The sequence below is a fragment of the Pomacea canaliculata genome, linkage group LG13 (genome assembly GCF_003073045.1).
Source record: "Pomacea canaliculata isolate SZHN2017 linkage group LG13, ASM307304v1, whole genome shotgun sequence".
NCBI lineage: Eukaryota > Metazoa > Mollusca > Gastropoda > Architaenioglossa > Ampullariidae > Pomacea > Pomacea canaliculata.
Window position 1 is genome coordinate 11566601 of NC_037602.1, and position 12653 is coordinate 11579253.

At 39.3% G+C, this 12653-nt stretch overlaps 1 protein-coding gene across 6 annotated transcripts in view; it reads left to right on the top strand.

Annotated features, from left to right (window-relative positions):
- LOC112554130 (A-kinase anchor protein 13-like) overlaps positions 1-12653 on the top strand; it is a 69838-nt gene that overhangs the window by 44446 nt on the left and 12739 nt on the right. For 5 of the 6 annotated variants that reach the window (XM_025221740.1, XM_025221743.1, XM_025221741.1 and 2 more), the window contains 10 exons: positions 872-1039; positions 1344-1533; positions 2438-2521; positions 4037-4143; positions 4961-5039; positions 5389-5538; positions 6001-6128; positions 7846-8073; positions 8368-8520; positions 9825-9941. In XM_025221740.1, coding sequence (XP_025077525.1) covers positions 872-1039; positions 1344-1533; positions 2438-2521; positions 4037-4143; positions 4961-5039; positions 5389-5538; positions 6001-6128; positions 7846-8073; positions 8368-8520; positions 9825-9941 — 1404 coding nt within the window. The remainder of the gene's footprint in view (positions 1-871; positions 1040-1343; positions 1534-2437; positions 2522-4036; positions 4144-4960; positions 5040-5388; positions 5539-6000; positions 6129-7845; positions 8074-8367; positions 8521-9824; positions 9942-12653) is intronic. The other variant, XM_025221742.1, reaches the window with a different exon arrangement.

Here is a 12653-nt window from a genome sequence, read left to right on the forward strand (position 1 = left end):
TGAAAATATTACTAAGTATGGCGAACTAGACGAATTGATAAAATGTGTATGTATGTGGGTGGGTGTGTGTGTGTGAGATATTGTATATTGGGAATGTGTTAACATGTACAGGCCCCTTTGGAGGGTAAAGAAATAGTAAAGAATACAGAATGTATGTGAAGGGGAGTGAGTGAGAGAGAGAACAAGATTGTGTTTATCCTTTGTTTACTTGTGCTTATATTCTTTAATTTACTTGACTACATGTACAATTATACATGTAGAGGCTGGAAGAGGGAAAGAATGAGTGATACAAAGAATTAGTTTGTTTGTTTGTTTTATTTTTTTTTCACTGTTTTGTGATACAGTATATAAAGATAGAAATGTGCATTGATTATGCATATTCACAAGAACAGAGGTGCCATATTTCTATTCCTCTTGCTTTGTTTCCTTTGGTCCTGTCTAATAATTGTACTTCTGTGTTATTTCTCAGCTGTCTGAATGCAGTGTCCTTCATCTACTAACCCTGACTAATATAATGCTTAGAGGTGGAGTGGTGGGCAGGGAATGTGATGGTCAGGTGGGAGTGTGAGGGGTTAGAAAAATCAGTAAATGAACTTGCCATTTGTTCCTTTGGCATATTGTAGTTATATGCTGATGATAGGTGGTGTATTAACATATCAGAAGTAAATGTCATGGATTAGTAAATGAACTTGCCATTTGTTCCTTTGGCATATCAGAAGTAAATGTCATGGGTCTCAACAGAATATGCATGTAAACTTGCAGTCAGATGTTAGTATGTATATGCAACAATGTGCATGTGAAATTGAAAATGTGTATACTGTACATATATATATATATCTAAAGAATATGGATGTAATTTGGTTTATTGCAGCGTCAAGACCTGTTCAGTGAAACGCGGCAGCTAGTGCATGCTGGGACTATTGGGTGGAAGAGTGCACGAGGACGTGTCTTGGAAGTTTATGCTGTGGTCTTGAGTGACCTCATCCTCTTTTTGCAAAAGAATGAGCAGAAATACACATTTTTCCTACAGGACAATAAGGTGACATATACCTGTGTTTGATGGTGGAGGGAGGGTTAGAAGGGGATGAACATGCATATGATAGAAAGGACTGATGAGATTTGCATGTTGTTTATGAAGAGAAGGTTGTTGCACACTATTTTTATGCTTAGGGGATGTAGTGATTTAATAATAACAGGATTTATATAGTGCATTTCCCCACACTGAGGCAAGCTAAGTTCACTGTACAACAGGTAACGAGCAATAGACAGAGAAGGCAGTCATACAGACATACAGAGCTTTCCATATATTTGGGTTATTTTTTTTTTGTGCACCTTTTGAACAGAGTTGTCTGGTTCCACTCAACAAACTTCTCTTGCGTGAGAAGGGAGATGCACGAGACAGCCATGGTATATACCTGATCAGTCAGGATCACAACCAGCCAGAGATGTATGAGCTTGTTTGTAATAGTAAGGAGCAACGTGACCAGTGGATGACTGTGCTGCGTAGGGCTATCAATGAATGCCCTAAAGAAGGTAGGTGTAACTGTCATAGATAAAACATTGCACTGGTTCATTTTGGGGCTGAAGTTTATGGTCCTTAGCTCTGTCTACAATAAAAACAAAAAACTCTACATTATTTTTTGCCTTTTTTTTCAGATATAAAATATTCCTAAACTAGAGCTCAGAAGATTCACGTAATTTTCTTGTACTAACTCCATATGAAAGAGAGCAAGTGAGCAGATTTTTGGGGGAAAAAAAATCAGGAAGCATTGAGGAAGGCATAAAATTTAAAAAAACTTCTTCAGTACCATGAGCACCTTTTCACTATATGATAAATAGATATTTCTTAATATATAAATATTTCAAAATAGATTGTACTGACCTGGATGCTGTCTTTTCCCCTCAAAGTGCTAAATAATTAGATATTAGAGGATGTGTTAAAATTTAAATATTACTTACCATTATATCGTTAATTTTGGCTGTTTTATTGCAAACCCATGTCAAAGTGAGTAACTGGCAACTGCTTCAAACATAGCTAAATATGTATATCTATTCGACAGAATCTAGCCTAGCCTTTGAATACCTGATTATTTACCTAATGTAGCTTTTCAAGGGGAGTAATCTTTGGGGTGGGTCATTTTCAGTGCCTGAAGTTGGTCAGTGGGAGATTTAAAAGCAAAAAAAGACTACAAGTGCCAGACAGCATTTTCTTCCTTGAAGCACTTTCTAGCAATATGATCTATGATAGCTTACGTTTAATAAATACATGATGGTGTGTGCTAATCCTGCATTATATTTCTATGTATCAGTAACACTTGACAGGAAATCACATGCAAGCATCCACAAAAACACATACACATATTTACCTCCGGTTTATTAATTAATTCAAGGAGGAAAGGAACATTAAAGTAAGATGTGATATTTTCTTAATTTTCAGAAGTCATTCAACGGGTTCAACAGATCACAGAGGAAGAGCAAAGGAGACATGCAGAGAAATCTAAAAAAATGAAAGAGATCATAGGTAGGACTAGTAGGGAAAATGCTTAACTATGTCTTGTGGTGGTGGTGGTGGTGACAATGATGATGATGATGGCACCTTTCCACATTGTCAAAGTGGTCTCTTTACAAACACAACATATATGTAATGTTTGCCAGAGTTGTCAGTTCTAGAACTGAGTACATATTAGGAATCATGAAATAGTCAAGAAAATATGTTAGGTGTCTTAACCTCAACAAAGTTGACACCGAGGAATGTTGTTTCACACATACACACAGAGTAGGATGCAGGATTATACAAAAGAAATCAGAGAGCTGGTTTATACTTTTTGTCTCTTAAGTCCAGAATCTAAAGCAGCAGAAAATGTAGTAAGCATAGAAAGCATTAAAAGCTGCAAGGAAGTGGAGAGAATCAATCCAACAAACAAACAATCGGAGTCAAGATAATGATAATAATAATAATAAGGATTTAGTTCCTTTTCAAAGATTTGCTCAAATCGCTTTATATAAATCATACATAGACTAAATCATTAACAATCATGCACCCATATTCACATATAACAGATGGGCTTACTTCTACAATATGCACTCATACACAAAATAAATTACAGACACACGTTACACACGCTTGTGGTCAGGACAGCGTTGCAGTGAAGGCGGAGTTTGGAAAAAATGTGTCTTAAAGAGAATCGGAGTGACAAAGGCAGACGGGTAATCAGTTCCAAGTTAATGGGGCTAGGTAGGAGAAAGACCTCTGTCCATATGTCAGGTGAGACTCTAAGAAGCTTGGCGTCAGAAGATGAGCGAAAAGGTCATGCAGACAAATAGATTGGAGTGAGTTTGGAGAGGTACTGAGGATCAGTGCCAGAAACGGCAGAGTAAGTCAAAGTAGAAAATATGGCCTACGACTGGCAGCCAGTGGAGAGAGAGAATGATAGGTGAAGATAAAGAGTTTGAGGTCATTTGCCACTCAGAAAAGAAACAGCTTTATGCAAACATAGAAAATTAGCTTAGAACAGTGGCAGGCAATACATAAAAAAACACTCAGTAGGTACCAAAAATGGCAAAAACAGCAAGAACCAGAAGAACATGGGGAGCCGTCAGTTCAAGGTGGTTAGACAAAGTAACATCACTCTTATTCTAATTAAGAAGTGTTAACACATTCAAGAAAGAAGTGGAAATGAAGAAATATTAGGTTTCTCTTTTTCAAACCTTCAGATAGATGTTAACATGTTTTTGCAATATGTAATTGTCTGCTTTAAAGTAAATTCTATTTTAGGATTTTCTGACAGTATGGCCTCCTAACACTGTACATCAATTCTCTGATACAAATGATACCTTCCAAAATAAGCTTACAGAAGGCAAAAGTTGAATGATGCATGAAATGTTTTTTATAATTTTTTTTAATACAAGATGCTTGTATCATGCTAAAAATAAAAAGAAAACCCCAAAAGAATTTAGGTTTACATGGAACTTGGAGATACATAAGGAGACATGTATTTCAGTGGTGGCAAATTGTCTAGTGTTGGTCTTTGTACAGCTCAACTTCACCAGAAAGACGATGTTATCAAAAAGTACTGTGATGAAAAAAACCAGCTGATACGTGAACTCATGGAAATGTCGGTGTCAGAGGAGGACAGCTTAGCAGTAAGTCTACCATACACCTTTTCCCTCCTTTTTTTCTTTTTTTTTTTTTTAAATAACTCAGAGGAACACCTCTTATTCAGGCAAAATGTCTTACAGGTCACACATTTGACCACTTTTAAAAAACCCAAAATACAAAACAAACTCAATTATACATCACAAAAGATATATTTAAAGTGAGTTTTTAGGTTCAAACCTTCAACTGTTTGTATCTTTAAGCAATAGCATGTTTATTTCTTTTAGAAAATCTATAATATGTTTCTGAAGTAGCATCACAATTAAAAATTCCAGTTACTGCCACCAAAGGAAATTCAAGATATGTAGCAAATCTGATAACTTTGTCACACTTAACTTTCAGGAAACACATGAAACAGCATACATTCTGGATGTTTCAATCACTTAACCACAAATCAATTGCTTTTGGGAAAAAAACCGAGAAAGCTTTTCCTTAAATATAAACCAAGAAATCTAGTAGAGAAATAATTCAACTTTTTTATTCATATAAATGCTTCGGTAATTTTCTTTGCAGTAGTTTCCATATAAAAAAAAAATTAGTAACACTGAAAAATTTACTAGTGTGCCAGCTGCAACATGGCATTCTTCAGCAGATGTCTTGCAGCTAAAGTATAGTCATGCCTCACCCACAATTTAAAGGTAGGAGGAATGATCTCACTGGGCAGATGGGAGAGCTAGCCAGATACCAATTTTTGTCAAGTGGCATACATTTGTAGAGAAACATAAATTATACATATTAACTTGTACAATGGATGTATAGCTGAAGGAGAAGATGCAAACTATATATATTAGTGTGTACATACAGCATGATCAAGATCAGGTGGAGATGCGGGAAGCTGTCAACAGCAGGTCTGTGGAAATGGTACGAGCTGCTATGCGGGAAGGTGAGGTTAATTTTAACTTTGCGAACACCTTGATTTTTTAGTCTTTTGTACAGGAGATGCGAGATGAGGAGGTTGGTAGGTGTTAGGGGTGCAGCTGAGTTTCTGGATGATAACAGTTTTGTTCACAAAAAAGAAAAACTGTTGTAGACAGCTTTATTTATTGCATGGAAAGAAAATTTTAAGTTTTTTCTTAAAATTTTTGTAAAAATCAGACTATAAAAATTTTCAGAATGTGCAGAAAGTTTGTAAAATGAATCTTGTTTATGTTCACACATCTAACCACCATAGGGCTCTCTGCATCATGTGCAGTTAGCATACTACATATGTTATAATTTGTGTGTATGTGCAGTCTCTAATCTCACCACCATACTACAAGGTTCTGGCATAGCTCTGAGTCGCAGTGCCAGCAGTGTTGGTGAGCATGTCAGCACCTCATTTGTCAACATGCCTGTTCCCAAACGAGCTGAAACATTTGCTGGTTTTGATGCTGCCCATGAGTGTAAGTATGTTTTACTATGGGGGATGGTCCTTTAAGCTACTCCTTTAGAAATGTACTTAATGGCAAATTAGACATGACGAACTCTTGTATAGGCCAAATGTATCAAGTCAGAAGCATGGTGAATCAGGGGTCAAAGATGGTCTGATTCCATGATGGTACCTCACTTCTGTATGCAATTTATCTATATCATAGAGTTTTTAATCTTGTTTTCAGATCTGTTTAATGTTAAGATAGCTTCCTGACATGTATTTTGTGGTTTCTGAGCATGAAAAGAGTTAATTGAAACAATATGTAGGGATATGCTCTGATGTTTCAATATTATTATGTGCAGTTTGTAGTGGCTGCAGTACTTATATGGAATAATGTTTTCTGATAATTTACATTTTATTTAGGCTTTAACATTGATGCATGTAGGGCGGGGAGTAAACAAGTATGTTTTTGATTTGTTATTTATGCATGTAGCAGGTGGTGTGAACAAGAAGCGCTTTACACAGATAGGTGATTATGAAGGTTACCCTACAAGCACCCAGTCTTTAGAGTCTATGGACACCATTTCTGAGGACAAGAAGCTGCCCATCTCAGTGACCATGGTGAGTGTCAGGATGTAAGGCTATCTAGTGATCCAGTTAGAGGCATTTTTCAATAAACATCAGCCTCTCCCTCTCCTGCCAGCTCCTCCTTGGACTCTTCCTGTTCCCGAGATTCATTTTGACCTTACATTTAAGAAAGGCAACATTAGTGACCTTATTTAGCTCCAAAATTTCCATGAAATTCTTTCTAGATTATCCTATCTTCTGTTCTATCTTTATGGACAGCTCAAATATTCCACATGATGGACCTGTAACTGCAGCAGCAGATCTGTTCTGCCAGACACGACAGGCATCTTCAGGCCATCTCATGGATGGTCGCTCTGTCTTTTTTGTGGAACTTCATGCCATCTTGCACAATACTGATCTTTGGAGAACTTTGTAATTGTTTCAGACCTAGTGCCTGGGCTGAAGATTTTGGCTAACATTGGTTATAGTCTTGAGACCCTGCCAAGCTGCTCAGATGTTCCCTGTACCAAACTGAGACTCCATTTTAGTCTTACATTTCACCCTGGCCTGATGGATAGCATTACACACCTCTCCGTTCTTGTCATGGGCAGAATTTTGCTGCAATGAGAACAGTGTCTTCATTTGGGTCCCTGGGCATGCTGGCATCTCAGACAATATTCAAGCAGACCAGGCAGCGAAGGTCGCTTGTTTATCTTGTGGTTAATTGCAGTCTGTGGTGTTATCCAGCTGCATCCTTATGACCTATGTTCAGTCTCTGTGGCAGCACCATGGAGACACTCTGGACCAGAATAAGTTACATGCCATCTTTCCCATTGTTCTGACTGCTCTCCTTCTGGTTGTTCTCTTTGATGGGAGGAGGTAGTGCTTAGTAGACTTAGGATGGAATACACTTATGCTGCATATTCCCACCTTAATAAGGTGAACCCCCACCATTTTGTCCTTGGTGTCCAATACAGTCTACTGTTTTACATGTTTTAATTACTTGCTCCATATCCAGAGTATTTCCAGCAGTTTTTTTACAGCTAGCTCATTGTTTTTCTGAACTCCACTCCACTCTTTTGGTTCATTTTTAAAGATGGTGAAAGATATGATATTTAAGGTTTTAATTTAAATCCGTATTTTGTTTAAATGCTGGGATCCACAACTTATTTTTTGAGTTACTAGTTACCCTTTTATATTGCCATTTTTTTTGTTTGTTCATATTGTTTTTCAGCATTTCAGAAATGTGACTATCATTTGCAATGATTAGCCTTAGTTGTTGGCATGAATAAAACACAAACATCACATAAAACTCTATAATTAATTTTGGGTGAGATAAAAATACCAATAAAATCTGAGATAGAAAATAAATATAATAGAAAAATCTCTTCAGCAAACAAAATGATTAACTGATATATATATATATTTTTACATTAAGATATAGTAAAATTATAATTTTCCACAAAAGTCTAGCATTACAGTATCTTTGTTAAATATCCTCTTAGGAGCCCCTCTGTCAGATCTGGACGAACATAATGAACGAACACAGGCACAACAATCTTTATTCCAATCACTGTCCTCCTTGAAGCCTTCGCAAGATCAAATGTGGCAATAGATGATTCTACAGGATTGTATAGGAACTATGGCACTGGACTGGTGATTTCAGTCATTACAAGAATTTATAGAAAATATGACATTGGACTGACATTGTATGCCATTGCAGGATTCTGTAGGAAATATTCCAGTGGTCTGGCACTTTGTTTTATTACAGGACTCGGTGCACTCATCACTGTCTCCAGCTGCTCACTTCTCGAGCTCACCACAAGGATGGGAAGGTCAGCCACATTCTGAGTGGACTTCTCATTTACCTGATCGGAATAGCTACCATGGTTCCATAGGTGAGCTATCTGCTTCTTCCATGTCCTCTCTGGTTCAGCCACTATCTTCAGAACAGATGATGTCTGTAGTCCAGTTGGAGCACTACCTTAATAACCTCATGGTGAGTCATGTATTTATAAATAAAATTTAGAGGTGATTTATGGCAGAGGTATGTGATATGAAGATAGAGGCTTTTATCCATAATCATGTGATGGAGCTGTAGATCATTGCTATCAAAGAAAATATTTTGACTTATAAAATGTTCATGTTTTAAAAAACAAAATTCATTTCTGAGGTTTGCTAAAAATTCAAAGTCAAAGTAAAGTGACTTGCCTGAAAGTAAATAAGCATGAAAACTGTATGAAACATCAGTCCTGACACTGGAGTAACTTGGGTATTTTGTTTTGAATGCCAGAACCTGACAGTTAAACAGTGCACCACAGTGGAATGTCTGCGTGCAGAACTGGTAGAAGCAAAGGAAGAGATCAGAAAGCTGTCTGCAGACATGCGTGGACGACGTCAAACAGGATATGGGTATGATCAGCTTGAAGAACTTCGAAACTTACAGGTAAGGGTGCTCTCCAGCAACTTTTGGAGTCTGAGAAAAGATTTTCTTCAGAAAAAACAAACTAGGAGGTTGTTAAGTTGCATAAAAAATTATGGGTCAGATTATAAGATGTTTCTTGATACTTGTAAAAACAGTAGTTGAAGACTTCAAACAACTCTCATCCTAATTAGGTTGACCAGTCGCAAGATTTGTAGAAGCATGTGACTTGTTATGTCTATGCTGAAATTGTCATTAGTCCTGCTATTAGTTGAGGATGTGGCACAGACATCTGTTGATGAATGTCTGAATCTTGTTGGTGATGGTGTTTGTCACACACCATGTCTCAGATCCAGGAGGATTTAGTGTGTACATACCAATGCAGCAAAAAAATCAAGAATAGACTGAGTTTTACATTAATAAACATGTTCACATTATCTGTATTTTTTATTTTTAGCAGTCTACTTAGTTTCAGAAGTGGATTTTTTTTCCTTTATAAACTTAGACTTATAAGGACAAAACTTGTTTTTGGTCACATTAAGTACGGCAAAAAAGGCACTCCACTAGTCATAAATGACAGATCATGAATATTATCTACAAACAGGAAGGGGGAACCCCATCTCCAACTTGTAAAATATGATTCAGAATAGTGCAGTTAGCCCAAGTTCGTGAACTCTCTACTATTTTTAATGTGAAAAGTGATGGTGAGTGGTGGGGGTAGGATGTATCCACGGTTCTTTTTTTACCGATTGAAAGAGTTGGCAGTTGCTACCCTTTACAGACATGTCATTGGTAATTATCATTTGTTTTTTGCTGTTGCCATGGAAAATGTAGCGACAGATTGCTAAAGATAAAAGTGGTAGTCAGAATAGTGACCCATCAAGAATAAATTAAACATAATGTCCTATAACCTAGTAACCATGGGGGTAGGGAACTCTAAGGGGTTCATCATGTTGAGGGTAGAACATGATGGGCAGTGGAAGTAAATCTCAATCCATCCTTCCTCAATCATTTGCTCTACCTGGTAAATCACATTGCCACCATTGCAGGGTGGGTGAAAGGAAAGGGGAAATTTCCAGTCATTGGCTGTAGACATAATCTAGTGGCCTTCTCCTCTAAACTTATGAGGAAAGTTATGTTTGTAGCATTATTATTTAAAAAGAAATGGTTTAAATAAAAGGCTTTGATGATGGCAGCATTAATCAAGGGCTTCGATATTGGTAGTGTTAATAAAGGGTTTTGATGTTATTATTATTAAAGAGTTGCAGTGTTGATAGTATTAATAAGGGATTGTGATGTTGGTATTAGCAATAAAGGGTTGTGAACAGGAAAAATTTTCACGAGAGCGTCAGGAGTGGGAAGCTACCAAAGCAAGGGAGCGCACTGCCCTGCAGCGTGAGAAGGAGAACCTGGAAGCCGAACGGTGTTTTCTGCAAAAAAAAGAAGTAAGTGAGCAGAACAGAGAATGAACCATGCATTAAAGACCTACCCAATTGGGGACACAAATCACGCCAAAAAAACTTCTTTCATTTATGGTATTAATGCCTCGAACATAAAATCATAAGTAGAAACACAAATCTTAAGAAATCAAATAAAAATGATCTCAGTGGCATTATAGCTGACCATTGCATGGCTGATACAAGTTTCCAGGAAAATACCAAAGCTTTCGAGCCCAAGCGCAGATGTGGAAACTGTAGTATCTTTATTGAATGGATGGGAAAACATAGTGAAGAATTCGAGTTCATATGTTCTCAAAGTATTCACTATTGATAAGACAATGGATCAATTTGCTTTTTGTGTAGAGCTGACTTCTCTTTGCCTACATAGTATTCTGTCACATGCAAATGCCACTTTGTTCCTGAATGTTAGTCAGTAACGTATATGCTGAAGAAACAAGAGGGTTTTGAGATACAGGTAGTCCTCGGGTTACGACGGTCTCGAGTTACGTCGTTTCGTGGTTACGACGCTGTAAACAACGCTCATTCCGACTTGCGAGGTTTAGCGTCATAAGTCGAACTGTACGTGATCCTCATTCCACTTGCGGGGAAAGTCATAAGGCAATCTGAGAAGGGGGAAACTGGCAGGTCATTAGGACTCAGTCACTCGACTGTCGCTACGATTATCAAGGATAAAGATCGCATCCTTGAACATTATAGCTCCCATGAAAGCGACAGTGATAACAAAGCGTAGTGTACTGCACAATATTTTACTGTACTTATGTTTATTGATAATTATGTAAGCTACTGTGTTAGGATAGGTGCCCCCAAGGGCCCGGCTTCTAGTGCCGGGGGCGAACACCCAGCCTTTCTCTGGCTGGGTGACAAAGCTGGCCCACCCCTTTTCCTCAGGCTTTTCTTTTTCTTGCTTCATTGGCCCTTTCATCTCTATTCTTTTTCAAAGTAAACATCTCCCTCATATACTACCGTTTTACCTTTCCTTTCTTCTGACTTCACCGGTCCTTCTTCTGTTTTTCCTTCTCCCATTACATCTTTCTTCGAACATCATTTCCTGTCTGCGGCCTTCTTTAGGTCCCCTGCGTTTGCCGTGCAGGGCGACCCGTGTCGGGGGAGAATGGGATCCTGGAGGTTGAGGTCCCTGATGGGTTACGGCTCATCATACCAACACACCTCTTTGGCCCGGACTTCCCCTAGACGGGGGGTTGGTGTGGCCCACACCAATCAAGCGGCTGGTCGTGAATTGCCCTAGCTTTGCTAGAAGGCTGCGGCCGGGTCAATCTGGTCTTGCTTCTGGAAGGCCAGAGTATATTCCTTGTGTAGCCCTGGTGTGACCCTGCTGGAAATACCCAAGTGGTACCGCTCGGTCGCATCCCCTAGTTGGACTCCGTGGTGGGTGGGGAGCACAAGGAACGAAACGTTAATCTTTTTATCATGGCCAAAAAATTATCTAACCTGGGGAAACGCATACGTGAAGATGATTCCTCTGATAGTGAAGAGGAAGTAAGAGAAAGTATTGAGGGGGCCTGGCCCCGTTTTTTGGTGGTAGAAGGCGCAGAGCAGGACCGACCTCTCTCGTCTCTATCACCTTTTGCCATAGCGAAAGGTTTTAAAAACATTTCCAACAATTTTTCTACTGTAAGACGTTTGCGCTCTGGACAATTCCTTGTTCAGTGCGCAAATAAAAAAGCTTCTGAAGCCCTACGCCGATGGGACGGTAAACAGTTCGTCGATCGCCCCATAAAAGTTACATCACATCGATCCCTCAACTCTTCGAAAGGGGTCATTCGTTGCCCGGACCTTGCTGGGATGACTGAGACTGATATCAGGTCAGAATTGGCATCTCAGGGGTCTCAGCAGTACAACGAGTCACACTAAAGAGGACGGGAAATCTATTCCCACAAACACCTTATTTCTAACCTTCTGTCTACCCAAAATACCCGACTTCATTGAAGTCGGGTACTTACGGGTAAAAGTTTCAATCTTCATTCCATCTCCCTTGCGCTGTTTCAACTGCCAGCGTTATGGTCATGGGGCAAGCTTCTGCAGGTCCCAGGCCCGCTGCTTTCGCTGCGGCGGTACCGGCCATGCGGCAGCTGATTGCTCTTCAAGCGCAAAATGTGCAAACTGTGATGGAGCACACGTCGCATCATCTAAAGACTGCCGAGTGGAAGGAAGAGGCAGCCATTCAACACGTACGTGCGGAATCAGGCGTATCGTACGCTGAGGCTCGCCGTCGCGTAGTGGGTGGCTCCTCAGGAACACCATCTACTTCGAATTCCATATCTTATTCAGCAGCAGTCATAAAGCGACCTTCCACTCTGTGTCCATACAGACTGACATGACTTGGGTCTCCTCAGAAGGCCTGTTCCTATAACTCAATCTATGCCGCCTCCTCCCCCTCCTCCTCCTGCAAGTTGTGGTGGCGCCCAGTCAACACAGAAAACTCAAGCATCCCAAGCTACACAAAGCATCACAGTCAAAGCCTTCCACCTCACCAACCAGAAACACCGCCAGACAGCAAACGCGCAATTCAAAACAACCAAAAAACAAGAATATCACACCACAGACAGACAAGAATACCAAAACAAAACAAAATCACCTGAAAAATCCACTACACCCGGGACCACAGCAGCACCTATACCAGTTCTTAATCGCTTCACTCCACTTGGCGAGCAGGGGATGGATATGGATGAGCGACGC